We start from the raw sequence: 27,448 nt of genomic DNA, 5'->3' as shown, positions 1-27,448 counted from the left end.
CCTGTGTGTGCTAGACTCCTATGAAGGTCAGAATTAAACAACCGTTGAACTGAGCAGAAACGTACTAACACATATTCTTTGAAACTTTGAGAACTCAATCAGTCAATAGGGAGAGTGATGGAGAGGTGGGCTGGAGTGGGGAGGACTGTTTGTCTGTTGTTCTCAATAAAGATTGGATTTACAATAACATTGCCTCCACCCCCTGTCCTCTCTCTCCTCCCTCTCACAACATTTTACAGCTCTTGGCTCCTGGATCTGCCCTATAAAACACCGTAAACATAAAATCCACAAGCACTTAGGAACTGTCCTTCCGAGAGCAGGGGTGGAGGGAGGGATAAACATCCTTTTTACGCCACTAGCCATCCATCGCTCTGTCAATCCACCCATCCATCTAGTTAGTGGGAGAGGATATACTGTCCTGTATTGGTTTATTAAGATGCATTACGTTGTGAATAGTATATTGTGATTGGGTTTGTGATGGGGAAAAAAACCCACATGCCCTTGCAAAAGTACACAAAAAGAAAAAAAATAGTTATTATTAGGGGAAGGTTATGATGTAGGATCATAACCTCGGAACTGAATAAACAATGTTGTTTAATGAAGATTATTTGCGATGTTGCCTCACAATGTTTGCTCATGGGAGAAATTGCGTTCGCCCTCCATGTTTAGTCTGTTGGGAATTAAAACCGAGTGTCGGTGTTCAGAGTTACAGATAAGCGATATTCCAGACAGATACAGAAACGATCCCAGATAAGAGTGACGCCATGTAGTGTAGATTAAAATAGAACTAAGAGTTTTTATTAAATTTCTTGTAAATAACAAAATTGGATGGATTTGATTGAATTTCTGGTTTATAAAAAGCAGCAAAAGAAAGTGGAGGGCACTGTGAATGGGCTGAAGGTTACTAGTTATTTCTTTTTCTTAAATTTCTACTTTTGACTGACAGTGGAATAATCTAGAAAGCCCCAAGTTGTGTTGCGCTGAACTCTATCTTTACCCTCAGCCAGAAAAATAGCCCCACAGATGACAGAGGATGAGAATGAAGAGAGTAATGCTGCATTTCTGCCTGCGCAGTTTTAGTCTTCACTGCCGGGTAAGACGGTATGCATAATTCACACTGATATGTCTTCCTTTCACAGAAAGCTTGTGATATTCACACAGCTTTAGCAGGGAGTGTGGATAGCGCCACACAGGCGTATGTAAAATGTGTAGACATCTCTAAATAGGTCTGAAAATGCAGCTTATTTGTCAAAGAGCATAAGCCATTAAATCTGTTATCTGTTGCAAATGAAGCTCAGCATCCTTAGCTGGTGGTTCAGACCCCTCTCACCAGCGTAGGCGAATTTAAAATGAGTTCACACTGAGAAATCTCACATCTCTCAGCATATGCCACATTGTTGCTAATTGGAAACCAAGCTTGTTGGAGGGAAATGGTTGTCACACACGCAACCCTAATAAATTCATTCTGTCTGCGTCGCTTAGAAAATTTCATTTCAGCGAAATGGCTTTTCTTTTATATAGCGTTTTAGCCAATTTAGTTTGTTTTGTTGAATACTGCGGCAATTTGAAAGAAGAAAAAATGTTTAAACATGTATTTGAACAATGAATATAAATTGAATGAGAATATGAGCTGTTCATATATTTTGTAACGTCCAGAAATTCCCAAACGTATATTGCCACGATTGAATTCTGTTTGATGCCCAAGGCTTTGGAATCAGCTTTCAGTTACTGAACCTTTAATGATATGAATGATTTAGGATTTTTTTAAAAAGAAAGATCTGAGCATGTTTGCAGAACGGCAGCCTCATAGCAATTATTTCAGGCCTCGTTAAAAGCCTCCCACCTACACCATTCTCTCACAATCAATCACCACTTTAGCTCCAATGAAGAAATGTGAAATTGTTGGTCTCCTCTCAGTCTAATTAGTCTAATTGACCCGATGTGGTAAATTCAGGGATAAGAGGTATGCGGTTCATCACGGACGACTTCTGAGAGTTGCTGCTGCTGTTTGGATAGGTGTAATTGTAATTCTCTGTTTGGTTTCAATGTGAGAGGCGCTGTGAAGCCCCTAGGTGTAGCTTCTCGGGATTTGATTTACCAGTAATTGGGACTTGTCAAACTATCAAGTTAATTGTTGGGTATTGTGAAGTTGGCCTTTTTAACTGGTAATTTTAGTGGCAAAAGCTGCTTTCAGGTACTCTTGGTCTTTCAGGATCGTTACCGATGCTGTTACTGTGCCTTTCTCCATATGTCAGTGTCTTCATGCTTAATAAGACTCAATAATTTGATGTTGCTAAGAAAAAGGTGCTGTTTTCCAATTATCTAGAATTACATTAATTTGAGAAATGGGTTGGGGAACGGGTGCGAATAACTAATTGAACTGTATGTTGTCTGAGAAACCATTCTGAGGACTTCATGTGCTTTTACGCACACATTAAGCTATTGAAAAGATGTGTTTAAAGGCCATTCTTTCTTGGATACTGTATTCTGTGCTTCCCCCCTCTCATTATATTGATCTCTAGATTGCTTACACAGGCATTACCACACTCTCCAGATTGGAGGCATGTTTGCTCTTAAATGACACTATCAAATTGGTTACTTTTCCTTATTCACTCTTCCAGCGGATGAATGTGTGCCATATATGTCTATCAATGCCACCATGGAGATTTAGCTTCATAAGGGCCTTAAGAACTGACAAGAGGATTTTGTCTCATACCTGATGTGTGAATTTGTTACTATTTTGAAGTACAGGGTAAATGCTTCCTTGGATTATAGGTGATATATTTCTATATATGCATATGTATATATACACATCAACAATGCGTTTCATCACAACTTTTAATGATACATATATCAATGAAAAAGATAACAAGCTTTATTTACTATTCATCATGATGTATATCCATATCTATAACGAGAGAAAGAAGTGATTTACATGGACTACTTTTTGAATAGTTCACTTTTAAAATGCATCAGAAAAAGGCTGGAAAATTGCAGATCCGGTGCGGATATCCTTTTAGTGTTCCTACCTTTCTACTCTCTCTAATGCTGCGTTTAAGTCACACAAAGTCAGACTGTGAAAAAAGTGGATTGTCTTTAATCAATTAAAGACCTTTGTTCTCTCTCTTCCTTCTTAGCCCACACACAAGATGCAGAGGTTCACAGTGTTACATATTTTATTAATCCCTGATTTCTGTTTTTCCTGCACCTCAGGGGTATAGACACACACTGTTTCACACACAAAGATTGTAATGAGCCGACGTGTTAAAGTTGTCTGAACATTTGCCATTTTTTCTAGTCATCTACTAGATTTCATGTCCATGATATTTTCTGGTATGTTCTGTATCAACAAGCCCTGCCCTTCAGTTTGCTTTTTTACATGCTAAATTGACTGCATTGTCTATGTCAGCCTGTCAGTTTGGGTTCATTCATCAATTAGGGTTGCCCCCTTTCATGATTGTCTTAAAATGCCTCTTTCTGTTTAGTTTAAATGACCTGATTTCTTAAAGTCATTTCTTTCGTCATAATTGAAATACATTTGTCTGTTATTGAGCAGGTAAAACTACTGAGCTTCGTATATTTTGTTTGACTGTTCTTGAAACCTCCATGTGCTGAATGGAAAATGTGATTTTTTTTTTCTTTTTTTTCTTTTTCATAAGATATCCACTTTTTCAGTGTCTTATTTTTTTTAGACAAATTTTCTTTGTGAACATGAAACCTTTTTCTGTGCCTTCATCTCTTTCCTTCTCTTTCCTTTTGTCTCCTTCTACCCCACTTTTCTCACTCTCATTAAAAGAAAAGAAACCCAGTAGCAATTTGAGGTCTTTCATTGTCAAAACCATTATCACCACTGTCAGCTCTCTGGGTTGGGAACAAAGTCCTCGTGCTGCGTGCAAAAGAAATAGAGAGAATAAAGGAAAAGCCCATAAAAGGAGGGAGAGAGAACTGAGAATTAGAATTTGAATAACAGCCCCCCAAAAAGATTTCTTTTTTTGTTGTTGCCGTCAGTATCCCCCAGAATGGAAAGGCATCAGTTTTCCCCAGTGCATATATACACAGTAATGTCCAGGTAGTAAAATTATATCTATATGAACCTGGTCCCAGATCTCATCATCATCATCATCATCATCATCATGCTAACCCTTAAAATGAGCTAGTTTTAGGACACTAAGATGCAAAAACAACTTCAATTATCATCTGAATATTGGATAACATCAACACCAAGAGTGGTATCCCTGGCACTTTCTGACTATTATAGGTATTTTAAGCATGTTCCAGAGGGTTTTTTTCCCATTAAGAACAATGTTTTAAAAACAGACTAAAGGAGGCACAAAGGGTACTTTGGAATAGGGGTGTGCCGAATGAAATCCTGCTTCATCCACATACAGTACACTCTTAAAAATAAAGGTTCCAAAAGAGGGTTTTCGCACGATGCCATAGAAGAACCAGTTTTGGCTCCACAAAGAACCTTTCAGTGAACAGTTCTTAACAGAACTATTTTTTTTCTTAGTGTGAAGAACATTTTAATGATCAAAAGAACCTTTTTCCACTGTAAAGAACCTTTTGTGGAATGAAAAGGTTCCATGGATGGTAAAGGTTCTTTGTGGAACCATTGATGCCAATAAAGAATCTTTATTTTTAGGAGTGTATCACAAGGTGTTCTTTCTGAACATTTTTATGTAACCATTTTATTGATTTGCATCATTTATGTAGAGTGTCTGCAGAACAGTCCATATAGCTTTTTTAACACCTGGTTTTGAATAGTAAGTCATTTTCATTCTTGTAACGTCATTAAATTACCCAATTCAATTTGCGCAATCCTGATTTTGGTTTTAAACATCTCCATTTTACAACAATGCTCCAAAAACTATTCTATTTTAAGTATAAATATTTTGATTTAAAAAAAATCTACTTGAAATCTTCTATCCAGTAATAAGATTTTGTGTACGATAGATGGGGAAAAATGGTCCCCTTAGAATCGGCACACCCCTACTTTAGAACCTAGGGAAAAGAACCCTTACCCAACTGCTTTACCTGATAACAGGAACAGAACAGGAAGGGGTTATAATAAAAAAGGCTATCACGTGTATGAATAATCTATGTCTGGTATTCCCCCTTCTCTGTACCCTCGATTTGTTCCATAGCCTGGATTTCCTGTGTGGTTCAGGGTGCTCCTATATAGAGTTGCATTATTAGAGGGAAAGATAGTGTGAATGTATGTCATATCCTCAACTTTTGCCTTGGGCTGCAAAGGCTGTTGGGCAGACATTGGTGTCATTTGAAAGCCATGAGCTCTGATTTCTAAGATGGACGTGTCTTTTATGGTTCCAGACTCAACATAGTCATCGTAATGTTTGCTGGCACCTCGTGAGCCAACAACATCTCTGCCATATATAGAATGGTCGCCTGGCGCGAGGTACCCCGCACGGTGTCCGTACCAGCAGAAGATGCCAAAAATTAAGAACAAAGACACCAATGCTGTTGCACCTCCAATAATTCCAGCAAGTGGTAGGGCTGACAGCTGGTCAGTTCCTCGATCACTGTCCTGGTCTGAAATAGGCTGCTCTAGGGGATCCGTCTCTGTTTTGGCACAAGCAGGGTGCTCATGCTCTGAGTTTGTGTTTATGTTTAAACCCCCACTTGCTGTAAAAGAGGTTCTTTTACCATCGTTTCCAGAGAGAGGCACCAAGCAGATGATGTAACTTGACTGGGGCTGTAGTTGCGTAAGTAAATACTCACGGCGATCCCCTGGCACAAGTGTTTCTGTGATTGACCCCATTGCAGGACTGTTGCCTAGTCGCAACCAGGAAAGTCTGAAGGAGGGGACTGGCTGTGCTGCCTGCCAGGTAATGTGAACTGTCTCTGGTGTGAGAGGTTTTACACTGATTAGTATTGATTTACCTGTAACCCCATTTCCACCTCCAAGACTGTCCTGGCTAATATCTGAATACTTGTGGCCTGGTCGTCTGGATCTGAGGGTAAAGAGAGAACCCTGCGGTAGTGGAGGGGTTGTTGTAGCTGGTGCTTGGGTCGGAAAATAACTTTTCTCCTTCTTTGCTCCATCGTTTCCAACCATTCCTCCTGCAGTATCTACGCTGACCTCACAGTCTTCCAACTGACTTGTAAGGTCCCTTAGTGCCATGCCTCTTAGTCTCTCTGGTCCATGGCAAGTTAAACCTCTCACAGTCACTGATGAACCTCGCTCATGCAACCAGTCATGAAGCCAGCGGAGGTTACAGCCACAGTACCAAGGATTTCCTCGGACAAGTAATTGTGAAAGGCTGTCCAGGTCCTTGAATAAACCTCTCGGGAGAGTCGTCAAGTTGTTACCTGATAGGTCCAGTTTCTGTAGCCTTCGCATGCCATCCAGGGAGCCTCGTGGCATGTGGGCTATGGCATTGTCCTGTAGATAGAGGCGAAGGAGATGCATACTTGGAAGGTTTAATGGTGGTGCCTGGAGCGAGTTACGAACCAGAGAGAGTTCTGTGAGATTAGACAGCCTTGAGAATGTATCATCTGCAATACGCTGATTTGCCAGCAGATTCCCATCAAGGAAGAGACGTCTTAGAGAGGAGAGACCTCGAAATGCATGTGTTGGAATAGTTGAAATCCGATTGTCGTCTAGGCGGAGTTCCTCAAGTGATGCAGGCAGTCCTGATGGTATACTTGAGAGGTGGTTGCGTGACAAGAAAAGAAGACGCAGCCTCGGATTGTTGGCGAATGCTTTGTCTTCTATACTTACGGTTGAAACCGAATTGTCATCCATGTGAAGCTTCTCCAGTAGGGGGAGCCGTGCAAGAGCAGAACGGGGTAAAGTTCGTATATTGTTGTCCTGTAGGTGAAGTTCTCGTAGCGACGGAGGCAGATGTGTTGGAAAATCGTCAAGTTCATTATCATAAAGGTAAACTACTCGCACAGTCAGTCGTCGCTCTAAAGATGTTGGTAGCCCAGCATTGTCTATGCGGTTGTTTTGCAGATAGAGCACAGCTGCCGTTAATGGTAATGGTGGGATGATACTCAAGCCACGGTCATTGCAGTAAATGAAGCCATCATCGCACCTGCAAGCTGAGGGGCATGGCACGTCTCCCTGAAGCTCCGCCTCTCCGAGAGCTGCCTCCGCAGCAGCAGCTGTTGCTGCAGCAAACTCGAGGACTTCAACCAATAATGTCAGGCATAGGAGAAGTAGGAACAACCAATCACGGAGTTCAACTAGGCTCTCTGTGGCCATAATTCCAGGCAATGTACCCCACTCTCTCTGCAGAGGTAATTTAACCCAATGTCTCAAGTCAATATTCTTGGTCAGTGTAGTTCGGAAACGCAGGTCTTTCTTGCCCTTCTTTACCTCCAATCACAAGCCCTGTGGGAAATATAGAAAATATATATATATATATATTTTTTTTTTTTTTTTGCTAAGATTTTTTCAAAATACAGAGGTTACATTTGGTGTAGAGTTCAGTGCAATTACAAGTCCACATATCTGTTATGCTGTCTGACTTTTACATGACTTCTGCTTAAATGTGAAAAACATTGCAAGGTGTCAAGAGCAGAGAAAATCAGTCAAGCTGAACAGCTTTCTAGATAACCTTTACAGAGCAACTGACAGACAGGGAGCATTAGACATAACATTAAAATAAAAAAGGACTGAAAGAGAACAGCAAATGGATTGCGGTTGAGCTATGTAAATGAATAGTGTGGAATGAGTTGAATGTAACGATTACGTTGCTGCATTATACACTGAAAATTGTAGGTGTGAGGTGGTCATTCTGAACTTATATTAAAATGTGATTGACATTTGAGTTCCTGAAAAAACAATTACAGGTTTATTCCTGGATTGACCTTAAGTCATATTACAATTCAAATGTAACAGGGAACTGTGTTTGAATAAATCACTAGTTTAATTTTAGATCAAGTTTTTGAAAGTTCACGGAAGGGTCAGATAGAGTTCTCGTTTTCGGCCTGATTTGCAATTGAGATTTAGATGAAAACCACAGACGTTTACAACAAATTGACATGCATAATGGATGCTGTTTCTTGGTTGTTATTGTTTTCAAAATAGCATGAATTATTCAGAGAGACTACATAGAATACCCAACAGGGATTTCACTCTGTGTTTAACCAGTCATTGACTAGATGGCCGGGGATTGTGAATTTCCTGTGTATGTATTCTCTGTAAGCCTTGTCTGTGACTCTTATCAATGTTAAATAGAGGAAGGAAGATAAAGAATATTTGCAATTTAGCTGGAAATTCTTTTTTTTTTATTTTTATAACAATTCAATATCTAGACTATCCCCTTAGGTCTAAAATTAAAAAAAAAAAAAGAAGGAAAAAAAGTCTACATTCAGTTTAAAAAAAATAAATAAATAAATAAATAAAAAATAATAATACTGTCTACACTGTCTAAAATTGCCAAAAAGTAAATTAGTCCTGGATGCATCATTAAAAGTATTGCTTAGCATTGTTTAAAACTGCCAACCAATAGTAATGTAATGTTTTGTATGCCCTTCATTGTAGAAAAAAGTTGTTTTAATTAATTATTGTTTGAATTACCACTGTGTATGAAATGTGCTATATAAATAAACTTGCCTTGCCTAATTATGGCATTTTTTAATTTATTTATTTTTATTTGTTTAATTATGGCATTACAATGTTGTATAATTTCCAGCTTGTCACAAATTTTCTTTTTGTAAAGGAAAATATTTTTTCTCATTAAAATGTACATTTGCACTCAAATTTGAGACATTAACATGCTCCTATGTGACTAATTCAAAACGTACTTGTTTTTGTGAGTATTTGTGTGTGAAGGGTTGGTGTACATCGCTCTCTGCTGGGGCCTCATTCTTTTTGCTGCCTGCTATCCTATGGGACTGGACTCAAGGTTGTTTGTGTTGCAGGCCAGGCCAGATGGGAGTTGGTTGGCTGCCTCTTGGTTACAAACGTTGTTACCTTAGGCAGCAACTACATGCAAAACAAACCCTTAAACAGTGCTAGCACCCATGCAAAATTGATCGTTGGGGCTTAGAGATGGAGAAATAGTGAGGAAATTAGAAAGAGAGTAGCTTGCTTGTCTTGGAAATGATTCCATTTTAATGGAAACATTTTCATCTTGTTTGCTTTGACTATAGACCACACTTCAGGGCTCCAAACTGCGACTAAAACGGTCGCATTTGCAACAAAAAATATTAATTTGCGAGTGAAGTTTTTGCTGAGGTCACCAATGTTATGACTTGATTTTTTTTCCTGATTGTTTTGCGATCACATCTTTTATGTCCACATATTAAACTGAGACGATACGCATCAAAGTTTTAATGGAAAAAAAGAGTTTCAAACAGTCCTCATCTCTGCCGAAATGCTATGGAATTATTTTTGTGTCTTTATTATGCAAACAAAAATTCTGTGTTTGAGAGCAAAAGTAATTATTTTGTAATTAAAAAAAAAAAGGATTGCAAAAAAACTCTGAAATTGATAACAAAATTATTTGCAGTGCGTGCAAATCTTTAAAAAAAAAAATGTTTTCTTTGTGCACTTCAAAAACTTTTCATCACAAAACCACAAATATTGCTCTCTTTTCTGCCGTGTTTTTTGCGAGTCTAAAACTTTTGTTTGCGAGTTGAAAAGTTTTGCTTGCGAGTGAAGCTGTGTCTCAGTGGGCGGTCTCTACGCACCAGGATGAAATGCCTATTTCTATTGGCCATTCTCGATTGAAGTGACAGGTTGACCACGCCCACGAAATTTTTTTTTTTTTTTAAGATTTGCACGCACTGCAAAGAATTTTGTTATCAATTTCAGAGTTTTTTTGCAATCCTTTTTTTTTTTAAATTACAAAATAATTACTTTTGCTCTCAAACACAGTTTTTTTTGCAATCCTTTTTTTTAAATTACAAAATAATTACTTTTGCTCTCAAACACAGTTTTTTTTTGCAATCCTTTTTTTTTAAAATTACAAAATAATTACTTTTGCTCTCAAACACAGAGTTTTTTTGCAATCCTTTTTTTTTAAAATTACAAAATAATTACTTTTGCTCTCAAACACAGAATTTTTGTTTGCATAATAAAGACACAAAAATAATTCCATACAATGCCTGCTAAACGCAGCTCAGTTGTGCATCGCGAGAGATCAAAATGACGGAGACGTGCAAAGTGAAAGTGCAGAAAAGCAGTGTCTATTTGATGCACAACTTGAACAAACTGGATATTGGCAATTTCGTTAACAATTCTTGTTTATAATCATCACTAATATGGCTTGTAAACAATGCCACATAACAATATCTAACCACTGGCCATCCATAAGCTCATCAGTCAGCTAGAAAAATTATTATAAAGAGGATCATTTTGCTATATTTATTCGCTCTTGCTTATTAATATTTTTACTTAACCTGTTGTCTACATGATAAAAAATGCAAAAACCGAATAGATGTGTGAGAGATTTGACAAAATTTCTATATTATGCATTGAGGAGGAGCCCAAACTAACACGCAAAATCGGGGTTCTCCAGTTGGGCTACCAAAATGTATCACTGCCCTACCCAACGGGCTAACTTAAATACTGTGGGTCCTTAAAAACCTCTCAATTAACTTGTCTAAAATGTATGGCCATAAAAATTTTTAAATATGTTAAATGGTATAAGAAAAGTCTTAATTATAATTTCAAGAGGTCTTAAAGTTGGGGATGGAAAGTCAAGAACCGCGATACAGCTGGATTAAACTTCAGAAGGCAATGATGTCATTGAATAAATATGAGTTTGGTGTAGGGAATATCCCGTCCATTTGGAGCTGGCTCCAACCTCCGTTTATACCTATCTCGGAGAAGCCGCTATATTTGCTCCTAAAGCGCCAACTTAATGCATAATTAAAGAAATACATTAAGTGAACTTGACAATTCTGAGTTACACTGACAAATAACAGTTTGAAAATGTGTTGTTCACTTTTTATTTTAAGTTGGACCAACTTAAATTTATTAAATTGCAATTACTTAAAAGTTCTTATGGTCCATGATATTGGTACAGATTCTGTGTAATAAACAATTCTTTGTGACTGTATATTTCAAGTTGGAAAAGACATTTAGTTCCCACTTTAAGTGAACCTTAATTCCCAGGTCATCTACAAGATGGATTAAAATGCTGATAAATTCAAGAAAAGAGTAGACGAACACATGACTGTATGATTGAAATGTCAAAATGTTAAAAAAAAACAAATAAATAAAACGTGTTTATTCTGTGGCACCTAAAAAAATAATTTGGCGCCTAAGGTTTTTTCTTATAGGAGCCAATGGCTCCTTACTCTATTTTTTTTGTCTGGAGCCCTGCATTTATAACATTCTAAGGAAACGATTAGCGAAAATACTGCTTTTTAAAAAAAAAAAAAATCTGATATCATTGTTGTCACTTTGACTCTCTCCTTTTTAAGTCTGTCTCTCTTTTTAAATGAGGTGCGTTGCATGAAACTAGAAGCGATTTAAATGTCACATTTAATGGCTCTCCCAGTGTGTACACATTTGGGTATTTTTAGGAAAAAAATCAGCTGTGTTTCAGGCCTGACAATGTATTTTCACAAAGAGGGGTGGGAGCCTGAGGACAGAGAGAAAAGAAAATAGCAAAAAGGTATACCTAATAAAACATGCCTTTATGCTAAAGTCTTTTTCATAGCAAAAGCTAGTAAAATATAGTAGCATTTTGCAGGCGTTTGGGGCTGTCAGAGCACTGTGGAGTTGATGCACAAAACAACTTGCAAGTTTGCCTTTAGATGGCAGAGTGACCGCGAGAGGCTCTATCTCTTAACTTGCTACACGGTTTGAAACATTTGTGTGTAGGCAGGTTAACTTTACCTTCTCTCTGTTCTGTATCTCTTATCTGTTTCTCTATGCTTCACTCAAATATTTCTACGTGCTGAAGAAGGTTTTCATCCCGGCCATCTCCGTAACCGCCTACTGTGCATCTGTAATCTCTTGTAATCTCTTCTTATACTCTTCTTTAATCGTACTGTTTTTTTTTTTCTTTTCCTGTATATCCTGCTGATCCTCCTGTGTAAATCCTGCATTTTCATTCTGCCTAAATCTGCTTTTTGATCCTTCTCTTGGAGGATCTTTATTTCTTTGTTTTCTTTTTGGTGTCTACTTCAATTCTGTTGACAATATAAAAGGATATTTTCCTGCTGCACAATCATTTTTTTTATTCAGCCACCCAACCCTTTACACATTTTCATATTGTATTTATATTGTATTAATTACAACAGAATTATAAACGACAATTCTTACCATCTAGCGAGTGTCCCACATTGTCCTTTGGCTGGTAGTTCTGAGGAGTCAGAGTTCTATCAGTGACAGTCGTCTTCTTAATTCTAGATAGGAAATTGATTCTTGATTCTCTATGTCCTTCAACTCATGTGACCAAAAATTGCAGCCCTTTATTTGTAGGATTCCTTTGAATTGTAGGCACTGAAATAAGGATAATGTCAACCAGAAAAACCCTGGGAATTTTTTCCAGTGTCAATCAATAGAATCAAAATTTTCATCACTTCTGTACAAGAGTATATCCGAGCCGATGATGTGTATTCAGGTTGCAGTGTGTCCTTCAAAGTTGACATCATGTTGATTGTGTATTCTTGAATGAGGATTGACGGAACACCGGGATGTTGTAACCCCTCATCTTTGGGAACGTGTTACCTGTGAAGAAAACATTTTCAGTGAATTACAGTACCAGGACAGGACAGAAGACTTTTATATTCACAGTGTGTCATTTTCTCTTTAAACTTGGCTTGACCTAAAAAGAACTGTATTTCAAAGAATATCAACTCTGAAAATGGTGAAGTCAAGTTCAGTGTGCAGAATTAAGTGGAAAATCTCTTTTACAGACTGCTCTAAGCCAAAGCCAGGACCAAAAATGCAAAAATCAAGGCACACACATATTGTTGCAAACTGGGTCACATTGTTGACAAGACTGAGGTATGGCAAGAAATGATGGATGTCTGTACTGACTCAATTCTCTGTTTTAGGTAAAGACAGAGCAATATTTTTTTCCTACCAGATTTCTGAGACCAATTAAGTTTTTTTAGGTGAGTCTAAAATTATGCCTGGTGTATTTTCATATATTTAGATTTTTGCTTTGAGTGTTTGTAGTTTATGTTTTCTAGAACTACTGCTTTGGGACTGAGCCTCTGAACCAGCAACTGTTAACTCTCTTTGTATTCATAGTGTGCTGAATCTGTTTAAATTCCCAAGCCTGACGTGGTTGATTTGTGTTTGTGATGTTGAAAGTCTCCTCTGGGTCCCACTGGCTCCCTGTCTAATTGCTTTTTCACGGTTCAGTCATAGATTGGGAGTGATCAAAAACATTATTGCAGAAATTTAATGCACCATGTGGACGTAGCAGCCTGGTGAAGATGGATCAGTGGAGGCCCATAGTACTACGTGTGTGAGGAGACAGGGAGCATTTCCAAGGCACACAGCTAATGTAAAGGGAATTGAGCAGAGGAGGAGTAATAAGGACAAAGAAGGCTAATTAAAATCAATGAACGTATTGGGGAATTTTTGCCAATCAATGCTCTTAGATGGTGGAAAAAAACATAACGGCTACTGAGGCAGATGCTTTAAAATGTCTAGCGGGTGTAAAACCAGACAAATACACAGACCGTTGCCCTTCTCTGTTCACCTTTCTCTCTCTCTCTCTCTCTCTCTCTCGTACGATATAATGGGGCAGTCACATTAGGGAAGAGATTATGATGAGAGATGATAAGAGGTTATATCAGTGCTGCTGTCATGCTCGCACTGACCTCCATCCCCAGACGTGCTTGAGTAAATGCTGAAAATGGACAGTAATAATGTTCACCTGGAGTAGGGTGGTGCAGTTCCACTGCTCCAGGTTTGTTAATATTGCTGATGGTACAGATGTCCTCCGTTCTTAAAGTTATTAGAATGGTGACAGATCTGTGCTTTTATTTGTATGCCTTTGCATGTTTGAGGGTGAGTTTGTCTGTGTATATGTGTTCGTGTGCATGCAAATGTGTATGAGCCCATGTCAGACATTTTTACCATCCTGTGCACGTAACCTACCCATCTCTGCCTTTCAATTTCTCATTTGCTGAGCGAGGGAGAGAGAATGGAAAAGAGAGTGAGGGGCAGATGGAGGAGTAAAGGAAAGAAGGAAGATTGATGAACCTATTGGAATCAAATTTGGTGGCAGAAATGACTGTCAGTCCCAGTATCCACTAGGGATGTGTGGGTCTAGTCGACTAGTCGACTAAACGGTACAGCTCCTGCTAGTCGACACTGAAATCAATAGTCGATTACATGAGAGAAAAAAATTACCCTAATTTTAACGTTACATTTAAAACATTTTAACAACAAGCTAAAATAAAACTTTTGAAAAATAGTAAATATCAAAATATTTAAATATAAATATTTTTAAAAGCGTATCTGGGCAGCAAGGTGTGGAATTATTTTGAATTAGAAGGAAACGGAAAAGTTGTGTGTAAACTGTAATGTCAAATTGGCTTACAATAACTCTACTGGAGCGATGCGTAATCATATTCAATACAGGCACGTATGCGTTAGCTTGGAGGCAGCCAAAGCCAGCAAATGTCAATCATGTCATACACTACAACCCGCCGCTGCGGTCCGCGATCCCATCCGCGCTGTCTATTCCTCTAAGACCCACTTCGGTGGTGGAGCGGGATTTCCAGGCTCTCTTCGAAACTGTCTGCTTGCTTATAGTTATCTCTCTGCGTGCCTGTAACTTCAGTTCCTGCCGAGCGCGGTTGTTTTTTTTCACGTGCAGAATCGCCTCTAGTCCCGTCTTTCACCAGACCACGTTAACATGTTAAATTCACTGAACAAATGCGCATGGTAAAGTAAGTAAAACGCGCATTGTTTTGTTTTTAGGCAATATAGCCAACATGAAGTACATTTTTAAAAGCCGTTTTAATGCTATTCCTTGATAAACTTTCCTATTGTTTTTGACTTGTGTTTTAATATGTTGGCTAACGTTATATGAAAATGAAGAATTCTGTCAGTCTATTTTCCATTTCTGCATTGCTCCAGCTGATCTGAATAAATAAGCTATGCGCTGGTTTATGTTGAGTGTATGCTCTTCCTTATTTTCTGTTTAACGACCGCCTAAAATTAAATGATGATAACGTGAGGCAATCATATGGCATAATCGTGACCTATTTTTAGCAGATTTTATTGAGGGATTTGACAGTGTGATGCAAAGATGAAGTATTTCATGTTATACACACACAGTTTTTTTTTTTTTGCCATTTTTTGGGGGTTTCTAGCTTTTAGACTATTCGACTAGTCGGATACAAAACTTCCGTTTAAACGACAGTCAAATTAGTCGTAGCGCACATCCCTAGTATCCACAACAACACATATTCACAGCACTGACACAAAGACAGGCTCACTGGGCTTTGTCTTAGGATCATGAAGGAGCATGAAATCTTAATGGTCTAACTTGTTCCTCACACAGCTTTGTCATAAAATATTACTAAAGTACATCATGAAATAATTATTCCCCAGAAAATCTAGTTCATTATTAATTCACGACAAGCACTGATAAATAACTCTGTTGTATTGGCTGGCTAACAATGTAAACAACTGTAGAGCTTCACGTTACTGTCTGGTCCCTTGGACATAAGAGTGGTAGACTTGGTTAATATGACATGATTGGTATAGGGCCCTCAGGAATTGTGGTATTTTACTGAACAGTGAGTGACTGTATGTGTGCATGTGACTTACATTGGGGCTACAAAGATAGACGCCGTAATAGCAGAGCATTGGCCAGAGGGCATACTTGTGTGTCAGGATATTTTTCAGTTCCCATATCAGCACATGCCTGTGAAACTAGTGCTCTAGGCCTCCAGGCTATAGTGTTGTAGTGATAGTCCACAGTGCAGTTCTGTTTTAAAAAGGTTTCGTCAATGGGACTCTGTGTTCTAGAATTGTAAGTGCTCTAGAATATTCTACAGTTGTCACATTCGAGAAATGACAGATCTGTCTTTTGCTAATGATGCTTCAAAGCTTCTTTTTAGGAAGCGGACTAATTCATTGCTCAGTCTACTCGTAATTACCTACTATTCAGTGAAGAAAGGAAAAAATATATAATTGCTACACTGAGATGTTTTGACAGTGGAGTACAAACACCTTGATGAGGTGCCTAGGTACCGTTCTCTCTCTCTCTCTCTTTTTTGTTTGCAGTCCGGTGATGTCTCAGATCTTTAACTGCCAGTGGCTCTGCAGCGCTGAATAGTAATATGTGTGTGCGTGCGTATGTGTGTATTTCACTCTCTAAGATCTGATGATAATTAGCTAAAGGTAATCAGGGGTAATTCAGCAACGGGAGTGAAAATGGCAGGAGACGCAGGGATGTGACCAGCCTCTCAACATACACCCACACACTGCAGCCTTTTAGTATGAACAACCAGGAGCAAAGAGAGGGAGAAGCAGCAATGAGGGGTAAGTGTGACAGGGATGCGTGGATGAGCAGAGAGGGGAACGCACCTTTTTTTCCCCCCATATCCCCATTTCCCTTCTTATTACTGTGTGCTTTCTCTCTCTCTTGGCTCCAGTCCTCTTGGATGTTCACCAGTGCATTTACTGTAATCTGTGAACCATTAATGCATAAATGCCTATACTGATTTATGTCCTTATTATATTCAGTGTTTGTGCACTGAACAGAGCCAGTGGCTTGTGAATGTGATAAAGATGCACTAAAGTGGCACAGGGTGATAGAGCGAAGAGAGAGGCCTAAAGGATTGAAATACCACAGAACCTTTGAATGTATATGCAACATAAAATCATCAAGGCTTACCATGCATACTTAAAGCTGGTTGCTTTATAGTCATTTAGGGATGCAGAGACAAGGACAGATACAGTGGAACTTGAACTAAGGCATTCATGATTATATTTCTGTTATGGATTTTTCTGTGACGTGAACATATTCTATAACTTTGATTTGTATTTCGGGTTCATGCTGGTGTGTTTTGAGTGACACGCCACTGTTGTTAATATTCTTTGCTTTTCTTTTTGCCTGATGCCAAGATGTCAGCATGACTGTACTCCAATTCATAAGGTGCAAAGAATATACATGAATGGACTTGAATGCCTACAGAAAGTGGAGAATGAATTAGCTTTATTTACCTTTTCTTAATCATGAAAGATGGAGTCAAATGCGGCAGCATGATAGTTGTGCTGTTGGATTTGTACATCTGCACCTGCAACATGCGAATGGACCCCAACCCCTCATATAAACTCTGACAGTGTTAGCTGCACATCTCATCTGTCTATAAAATGTGTACTAAGCAGTCATCTCATAAAACATCATTTGAATGAACAAGACATAATGTTCTTGACCCTGAAGTTTAACAGAGCACTTTAAGACCCTTGGTTTGATGGGAAATATGCTCTTGTATCAAGTTTGTTGTTCATTGTTGTCTGAATATAGAAAATAAGATGTTATGAATATGAATCATATGAATCACCTCATAAATTAAATGCATTTAGACATTTCTAGGAAGAACATTCCTAAGTTCAAATTCTCTCTTTTTCATTTTGAGGTAACTGACTTTACTATATAAACACAGAACATTACATTTTATGCAGTATTTTATTACTGAAATCATTTATGCTTTTTTTGCCGCCTTTCTACATTTGACCACTCATTTTTTTTTCTCTCTGTCATGGTCCCTAATGAACAGGTAAATGCTAAATCACATTTTTACTCCACCGGTCTTTTAGTCTATTATTCCTCTTTCAGATTCATCCTTCTTTTATTCTTTAGAGGAAATGTTATTATTGCCATCACATTTCTAAGATTGCCATGTATAATGTTTACTTTTCTTGAGGTGGGTATATCATCAATATCGTAAATATATGACATACATTTGTCATTGTCACTACTTCCAGCCATTTTCCTTTGTTCGCTTGTCTTCTCATTTGTTTACATTTATTTATTCATTTATTTTGTTTTCCAATCCCTTCCCTCCATTTGTGATCCCAATATTTTTATGCCAATATACAATCCACCCTTCCGGCTGGATGAGATGGGCTTTTATTAGAATTATACTTGAACACTGACATACATACGTAAATTACTTTCTGGTGAAGTTACACAGATGCTTTTCAACTAGCTTCTCTTTCTTTCAAATAGCATTCCTCCCTTGCATGACCATGTTACTCCTATTTCTTCTTTGCCCTTTTATTCTCTTTTTCTTATGCTCTCAGTTTCTTTGTAAATGATGCAGTCACTGGAAATAAGCAGACAATTTAAGTGCTGGATACTTCCCTGCTTTATATCTCTCTCTCTTAAAGCACACACACATGCACGCACAATCACATACAAACAACCAATCATACCTCTTGCTGTCCCTCAGCCAGTGCTTATGAACATCAAACACAAACACTCAAAAGCAGAGCATGCACACGGGAAGAAAAATAATTAGGTTTGTCTGAATTGACTTAATGTGGGTAAATTTCTCTTATCAGCATTTCACATAGCAAGAAAGAGCAAAATGTCGTAATAAACAGCCCCTACTGTGTGGTGAATAAAAAGTGGCACTTTTTATATAAAGACAATTCATGCATTTAGGTCAGTGAACAAAGTTGCCCACATGTTCGACAAACCCCTCTCACTGAGCAGAGAGTGAAACGAACCATGTTCAGAAGCGATCTCTACTAAGCTGAGCAGTGTTTGGCTTCCTATGGGAGGCCTGTGCATTTGTTTTTTTTATAGCTCATTTAGAGCCAAACTCAAGGCACCATGCTGTGCGCAAACACGTACATGCATTTATGCGTTCTTCCCACACTACACTATGTATCACTTTAAGTAACTGAGCACCAATATAAAAAGTTGTAGCTCTGGTTGAATGGGTTTCTCTGTATGTAAATTATAAATGAGCTGTAATGATTTAACAAGCATGTGTTTGATAAGCTATGTAATTTCAATGAAATCTGCAGGGTTTAAATGGATCAATCAAAGCACAGTCTATAAGCATGCTTTATGTCAGTTGTGGCATTGAATGCAAGTGATTTTGTATGTCCAGACTCACTCTGTTAACCTGCCACATGCTAAAATTAGCAGCACTTCAAAAATAGTTGCATTATCAAAGCCTATTTCAGAGCTTGCAGCTGGTTTTTGCGTGGAATAATAAAATCCATCTATTCAGACTGTTCCAGGCCCCTTTTAGACCTTGTCCAATTATCTAGAGCCACATTCACTTAATTCATATCGCCTCCATTTCATTGATTCTAGAGCTATACAAGCAATTCTTTGAGACCCATTTTACCTATAAACTCTGCCTGCCCCAGACACAATCTCCTCTATCATACTTCCTTTCAGACAACGCTGTCTTTTCTTTACTTGTTGACGGCAGGCGAGGCACATCTAGAGATCTGTCTAACAGAAGAGTGTTTGATTGAGGCGAAATAAAAAATTACTTTGTGTCAATGACCAAAACGGCCACATTGATTAATAAACGACACTGACGTAGGTCCTGTGTCTATGACAACCCTGGCCTGGCAGAGGATAAGACAAAACACTCATTGTTGTGTGAGTGCTGTTCCCTCTCCAGAGAGCAAGATGAGCCTGACTGCATTTCCGCCCTTAAAAAGGACATTACTAAGAGCTCAGAGCTCTCTCGAGCTGTGCATCAGTCTCCTTACTGTAATATATAATGAATCAATAACTTACAAATTATGATTCAGTTGGAGTCTTTTATAAGATTAGAGTGAGTGGATTAAAAGAAGAGTATTGGATAACTTTGTTCAGATTTTTCAGAAGTGGTTTGATTGTGATCATTGATGTTGTGTAAACATTCAATTTCTGCCATTATGAAAAGAAAGCACTTAATAAAAGGGGGGGGGGGGGGGAATTAAAACTCTTGATGCAGTGCAACATATTTGCCATGTTATGTTCATGTTGCCCATGGTTAAAAGGGAATGATTTAAAATATGAATGACCAATTGCACCAGTTTATTTCATTTCTATTTTGTTCTGTTGTATTTGTCATATTGTTTGTAATTGTTTTTATTTTATCCCTGACTGTTTACTCGCTTTCAATAATTGTTTGAATTTTTTATTTTTTTTTACTTTCATTAGTTGAGAGAATGCAGAGGTGTAGAGAATTATGACGCTGGTACTGTATGTTAATAATAGGGGTGTGATGAGACACTTATCCCACGAGACAAGACACGAGACGGGGTTCACGAGAACGAGATGAGATTTTTAGACTTTTTTAAAGAAAACCTCAATAAAGAAATATATAGGGGAAAATAGTCTTTTATTCAACTGAAAAACACAATGCAAAAAATGTAGGTGCATTTTGAAATCAACTTGTACTTTATGAAATTAAACTTCTATTTTAATGAATTATATGCAGTAATAAACAACATGTAAACGAGTTGCACGATTCTGGATAAATTGAGAATCTCAATTTTTTTAGATAAATTGGAGATCACGATTCTCTCACAATTCTGAAGAAAAAAGATTAGAAAACTAAACAAAATAACGTAATTTACTAGTGGTTCTGACAAAATGTTCATTGCTTAAGTATTTTAAAAATATATATTCATTTGAACAAAATTAAAAAAATAAAAATAAAAAAAATCAATGGAGGAGTCAGTGTCTCAGTTCACAAAGACTTGTTTCACTATTGGAATCTCCTGAATGAATGATTCAATGTCAAATACATTTTTTAAACGGGTTGTCACCACCTCCTGGCGGAAGATGATAAGCGTTACAATACAAGTGTTAAGATACTTTCGTTTTGATCGCTACTATAGACAATAAGTGTTTATACCCAAACTATAAACTTTTATCCCAGTACTTCTGTTATTTAAATGTCTGTAACACAGAAATAATGATTCGTGGTTGAAAAGACTGGGTTGCTCTTTCTGGATCAGCAGCAGCATGAATGCAGATTTGAATGTCTTTGACGCTTCCGATGTGTAACAAGTGTTAGTGGAGCGTGAGCAGCGTGTTTTTTGCCGGCGCCCATATCAGTGAATGACAGCAATCACATTGGAAGCGTGATGATGGCCGACCCTATATGATTCATTAACATGGGCAGCGACAAAATGTGCTTCTCACGATCCACTGACTCTTTTCACCTGAGTCAGATCACCACCATGCATGTATTTATGCATTGCAAGCAGCAATAATTTTCAAAAACTGCAAAGCACAATTTGTAACTCTGTTGTTGAGAGCATTGAGTAAAAGCTCCAGATTACAAGTGTTTGGTAATGCTAGGGAGACTGGGAAATCAAGTGTGAGATTATTACAGCTGCCAGGCTAGAAAACATGAGCGAACACTGTATTATTGCAGTTTTAGAAGTACTAGATTATTACAGCTGCCAGGCTAGAAAACATGAGTGAACACTGTATTATTGCAGTTTTAGAAGTACTTGCATATTGAATGGACACTTGCATATTGAATGGGCTGCACGATTATAACAAAAATCATAATTGTCGATTATTCCCTTGAGATTGTAATTGCGATTATTAATAACGATTATTTTGAACAGATTTATGCCATTGTTTGAAGGTGCATGCCATATTTTATATATAAAATATATATTTTTAAAAAGGCTGAAAACGCTCTTCCTGAACTTTTATTGCTTTTCTATAGCATTGAGCCTCAAATGTCAACTATTCATTGGTTTGGTTTATTCTTTAAACAAAAAAAGGTAAAATTATGCATGATATAATAATGTTATACTAAAAGTAAAAGAAAAAAAAGAAAAAATGGTTTACTAAAGCTATATATTTAATTTACAATTAAACAGACAAAATATCAAATTACAGTAACATTTTACAGTACAATTTATATTATCAGGGCTCCAGACTAACATTCGAGAGCAGTGGCACCAGCACCTGATTTGGTAGCACTGAACATGTAACAATAATATTTATAGAGTTTTGTCTCTTAGAAATGCACATTAGAAGAGGAACTTGAGTTCAGCGTAGCAGCTTGAGTTGGGATGCAGATGTACATTTAACAGTACCATTGTGAAAACTGTAACAGCCTCATATTTTATACATAACCAAAAGTACAGCACCTCATTACCATGGTAAAAAAGTAGCCTAACTATATGGTTTCTATGGGGTTTGCATTGAAAAACAGTAGCCTAAAGACATTGTCAATTACAAATCCATGTCAACTAGAATAATTAACAAAATAATGCAATTATATTCCATTACTCCTTTAACATATTTAGGGTGGGTAATCAAGGATTTGTTGATCTGGGTTTTATTTTAAATCGAGTTGTGTTGCACCACTTAATTTTAAACTTAGATTAACAAATCGGGAATTTGTTAGATTTAGAATTAGAATTCTAACCTGCGATTAAAACTTCCATCTACGATTAATTTTCTCCGCCATGATGGATTCGTCATGTAATTAAACAGCAACAATGTTAATATTCCTTATCCTCTGTCTCTGACAAGTTGCTTTTGTCGATAAAGGAAATAAACTTGTAAAAGGTCCGCTGTCTTTATAAACCGCTAACGTTACGTAGAAACCGTTGATCAAACGACTGATCAAGCAAGTGCATACGGATTTCATAATCTTGGAAATATATGCACCAAGATAAGCGATGGATTCACATCCCGGACTCGATAGCAGATAGCATTTACTACGGTCTGCCACGACTCTCACAATCTGCCGGCTCAGTGCGCTTTAATTTTAATTTTTATGTATAATAAACAAGTCTCTGAAACCTGACAACACACCCACTGTTTCTGTCTTTGTTCATTCAGCCACATATTGTAACTGTAGGTGAACTTTATTTTATTTAAACTAAATTTAAAATTAATCCCTAATCGAGATTTAAATCTGAGTTTAAAGTTATGGAGCAACAGGATTAAAGTTAATCTATCTTAAATATAAAATAAATCCAGGATCAAAATGATGGTTTAAATATAAACCTGCTTATTTTTAAACAAGGTTTAAAGTTTGGTGCAACAGAATTATTAGATAAACCTTGATTTAATCTAGATTTAAACTTAATCCTTGTTGGTGCAACCCACCCTTAGTATATTAATAATATAATAATACTCGATATGAATATCCTACTTTTCTGCCACCGTACCACTGTTACTGTTAGTGTTACTACAGTAAAACTATGGTAAATGTGGATGATTTGTGGATTGAAACGTCTTCTAACTGGATCGTTGTTGCACTGTTTCTGCTGCTTTCTGCATCAGTGTTGATGAATAACAGCTCCGATTTATTTGGCTTTAAACTAGTTTAAATTAAAGAGACGTGATTTGTACTGGAGAACTCTGCGCTGAACTCGAGTGCTTCTTACTGGATTTCACAGCGTTGTTTAGTGCGTGATCGCGATGGTCACTGTAATAAACGCATACGCTCTAAGCTCGGGCTGTGCTGTTTTCTTTTGAGGCGAGTGGATAAAAGGACAGTGTGGTGCGCAGTTCAAATGAATACCGCTATTTTGTTCAGCTTTTGACACATTTGGCGTTTAACATATCTATCATGCACAACAGAGTGACAACGACTGTCAGCTAGACAAAATGTCTTTTTATCCAGTGTGTTTGAGTTTGTTAAACCCCGTGCTGCAAACACCTCTTAAGCACACAGAATAATGCAAGTGGGCATTTTTAATTGTTTATTTATTTTTGTAATCGCGGCTTTGAACGGTTATGTAATCGTGGCATCCATAATCGTAATCGCGATTAGAAATTCGATTAATAGTGCAGCCCTAATGGACACTATAACGCCATACCAAAAGACTGTGTGATTGTTCCTGCTCTGCATGTAGTGCAGGGTGAAAGGAATATGACTAAGTGTTATTTGTGTGTGTTATTTGCCATTTTGTTCTACAAACAACAAAAATCCTTTCTAGTACCCAATATCTGAGGGAAAATAAGTTGCTCTAGCAACAGTGATGATAGTTAGATCATGAATTGCTCAGTCTGTCAGTCAGCCTCAAAACTCTCACATCTCAATTTTCCTCTATTCTCTACTGCCATGCAGTTTTTGTGTGCAAAGTGCATTAGATGTTTTGATGTAAACCTTAGTGGCTTTGACAAAACAATTCATTAGTAAGGCTATGGTCAATAATTTATAGTGAACTAGCTGCAATAAAAATGACCATGTAGAAAGCTCATAGCTTGTGTCTGTTTATTTGACTGTTTTTACATTTTCCACTATTGCTAACAATCATTTTGGTGTACTCTAAGTGACTTACGCCTGTGTACACCTGTGCTTCTATTATTTTTTTTCTCTAATATATGGAAACAGAAAAGTAGTTAGTTGTGAAGCTGCTTTATCCCTATTGTAATTTGTAGTGCTGTGTTTTTATCATGCAACCCACAGCAGAGTGACCCCACTGACACACACGCCACTCTCACAGGCCCGACTGTGAATTATAAAACAACTAGAGCTGCTGCCTAGAGATCTGCTAGTGCTTTTTACAGATATTTTAAGCTGTATCTGCAAAAAAACAAAAACAAATCATTATACCCGAAAATATAGAGAATTTGTTCATATCTAAACTTTCTTAAATGTAAATGATGTTACTATCACATTTTCTCATAAGCTTGTTTTGGTCATTTTCAGATAGTTGCAACAGAAAGGGGGGAAGAAAATAGAACAACCAGATTTAATCTCTCGTGAATTTTCTCTTACTGAGCTGTGTTGCTCTCCGCCTCTTGCTCTCTTTCTTTCATTGCTCATCTGCATTTGACCACCATGTTAATCTGTGTTAGAGTTGATGTACTCTAAGTCTGTGTAATCTGCTGTGTGAGTGGAGTTGGGTCTGAAGTACTGTGCTAATCCCAAATGTCTCACTCTTGATGTAGTTTATGTGGTGTTTTGTGACCACAAGATGGACTTTGGTGGATCACTTGAGCTGCTTGAATTTGACTAGATTTTCTTTTGTTATTTATATATTTATATTTTTGATGTATAGATTATTTTATGCAATAAAAATATTAATGCATACCTAAAATGTGCTTATGGAAAAGAAAAGAAGTGTAGGGTTTTGTGGTTGCTGGGCCTGTGTTAGAAGGGGTGTGTGTGTGCACATGATGCAGGCCTTGCTGTACTTCTCTCATGCAGTGTAAAGCGTGTTTGTTACATACTGGCCCCACTGTTTTGGCATGGCTATGGACTCATGCTGGCGACTCTACAAAACCCCCACTGTTTCCTGGCTGTCACCAACAGGGCAGGGGAAAAAAGATGAGAAATAAGGAAATATGATAAAATATAGAAGTGTTGCCACCATGTTAACACACACACACACACACACTCTCTCTCTCTCTCTCTCTCTCTCTCTCACACACACACACTCACATGCGCTCTCCCTCACTCTGCACTTACTGCACCTTCAGAAATCAAGATGATTTCCCTGAAGATTTACAGAGGAGTGCCTTTGGCTTTCATAAATAAGATGCAACCCAAAACTGCAATTCCCTATTTCTTTCTATTTCTTTCTTTCATTGCACAGATGTCTGTTATTGAAAAACTAGATAGAGGTAAAAGGAGAACTTTAGTGTGAACATTAATTTAAACAACAGGAGATATCCATAGAAAAACATATAAAAGTGAGTCATAACTCAAGCATCACGTAATTTACAACCACTATAAAATTATTTCTCTGATCTCAGTCGAAATCACATTGCAGTATAGGGCAATGTCTGTAATCTGTGCCATAAAAAACTGTCTTTTAATATCCAATGATATTATTAGATGTCCTACTGTATTACATGGTCTTTATACCGATTATGAGAGAAAGTACAGTGCAAAGACGGATGCACTAACTCCTGTGCAAACTCTGCATCAGGTTTGAAAGTACAAAAACAAATGCAAATCTTCTACAGATTGTATAGCTACCAGTATTTAAATAGCCATCAAGAGCAAACAAGCGCATTTAGGCACTATACAGAGTCGCACGCGTTTAATAACAGGTCATTAAAATAAATGAGTGAGAGTCCCAATCCAGGATCTTAATTCAAAGCGCCTGCATTTAAATCCTGTGTGACTGCCGCCTCAGACTGATTAAATAGGCGCTTAAGAGCAAACAAATGAAAGACAAATTAGGGGCTACGCATTCAGCCAGAATATATCAGTATTCTCTAAACAGCGATTATAATGTGTGTAAAAACATATTTCTTCCTCATTTCAGTTGGAGTCAGAGTTGAGCAGAACAGAAAATAAATGTAGCCTACATAAACGGTCTCAGACTGACCGTTGGTAACAAGTAGCTTATATGAAGAAGTGTTTAGAGCAACATACCTCAGTTTGGGTAAACGGCATCTTTCCTTTGAGAAATGTTTATTTTCTTCTTTTCTAGACCGTGTTTTTTTCCAATGGTTTTGACTCCCGTTCTCTGTGTTTTTAACCGTCTCAATCTTCAGTCAGTCAGGCTCGCTGTGACCGTCGCGCGCGCTCAGACTCTCTCTCTCCTGTCACTCAGAGCGATGCGCCTCGCGCTCTCTCTCTTTCGCGCCACTCCACCCCTTCATCTCCTCAGCGGAGTAATGGATTTTAACATAGATCACTTACGAACAAAACAACATTCATCTTTCAATAGGATATATTCATATATTTATATATATTCATATATATATATATATATATATATATATATATATATATATATATACACACACACACACACACACACACACACGATATATATATATATATATATATATATATATATATCTATATCGTGTGTGTATATATATCTATATCGTGTGTGTGTGTATATATATATATATATATATATATATATATATATATATACATTTATATATTATATTCATATATATATATATATATATATATATATATATATATATATATATCTATATCGTGTGTGTGTATATGTATGTATATATATATATATATATATATATATATATATATATATGAATATATCCTATTGAAAGATGAATGTTGTTTTCATATCATGTGTGTGTGTGTATGTATGTGTGTATATATATATATATATATATATATCATGTGTATGCGTTTGTAAACAACAGTATATACCCGTGTTTGTGTTTTATATTTATATATATATATATATATATATTTATATATATATATATATATATATATATATATATATATATATATATATATATATATATATATATATATATATATATATATATAGGCCTGTGTGTGTGTAAATTATGTATATGTAAATTAAAATATGATTCTAATTCTGTTAAAGTTCAAACTTTAATTTTCACCACATCTGACTCAGATGCGCTTAAAATAATACATTTTCACCAGGTATTACACTCCAAGCATTTTCTTTAGCAGGCGTCTTGATGTTTGATCACTCACATACATAAACTATGTAACCTTACATTTCTAAATAAAATTACCAGCCTGGTTTCTCAAAGAATTTTCTTCACTCGCTACAGCCAGTTTTTACTCCCAATTTGCCGCTTGCAGAGTATTGACAATGTATAATTTATGCAGTGTT

The 27,448-nt window shown here is 37.1% G+C and overlaps 2 protein-coding genes across 5 annotated transcripts in view; one reads left to right on the top strand and one right to left on the bottom strand.

The window, feature by feature from the left end:
• macrod1 (mono-ADP ribosylhydrolase 1) overlaps positions 1 to 27,448 on the top strand; it is a 61,557-nt gene that overhangs the window by 5,763 nt on the left and 28,346 nt on the right. The gene's annotated exons all lie outside the window — the stretch shown is intronic.
• Positions 1,635 to 26,510, bottom strand: flrt1b (fibronectin leucine rich transmembrane protein 1b). 3 transcript variants are annotated; one of them, XM_058797665.1, is made up of 4 exons: positions 26,242 to 26,510; positions 25,089 to 25,157; positions 12,251 to 12,658; positions 1,635 to 7,357 (listed from the first exon to the last, which is right to left on the bottom strand). In XM_058797665.1, exon 4 carries the CDS (start codon positions 7,226 to 7,228, stop codon positions 5,081 to 5,083), a length of 2,148 nt encoding a protein of 715 aa, XP_058653648.1. In that variant the 5' UTR covers positions 7,229 to 7,357; positions 12,251 to 12,658; positions 25,089 to 25,157; positions 26,242 to 26,510; the 3' UTR covers positions 1,635 to 5,080. The 3 variants fall into 3 exon arrangements, with proteins under 3 accessions (XP_058653648.1, XP_058653649.1, XP_058653647.1); XM_058797666.1 differs by lacking the exon at positions 25,089 to 25,157 and adding an exon at positions 8,776 to 8,956; XM_058797664.1 differs by lacking the exon at positions 25,089 to 25,157.

This window comes from Onychostoma macrolepis, chromosome 14 (assembly GCF_012432095.1).
Source record: "Onychostoma macrolepis isolate SWU-2019 chromosome 14, ASM1243209v1, whole genome shotgun sequence".
Classification (NCBI taxonomy): Eukaryota; Metazoa; Chordata; class Actinopteri; order Cypriniformes; family Cyprinidae; genus Onychostoma; species Onychostoma macrolepis.
The sequence above is the reverse complement of the archived record's forward strand: the minus strand, read 5'-3'. Positions and strand labels throughout refer to the sequence as shown.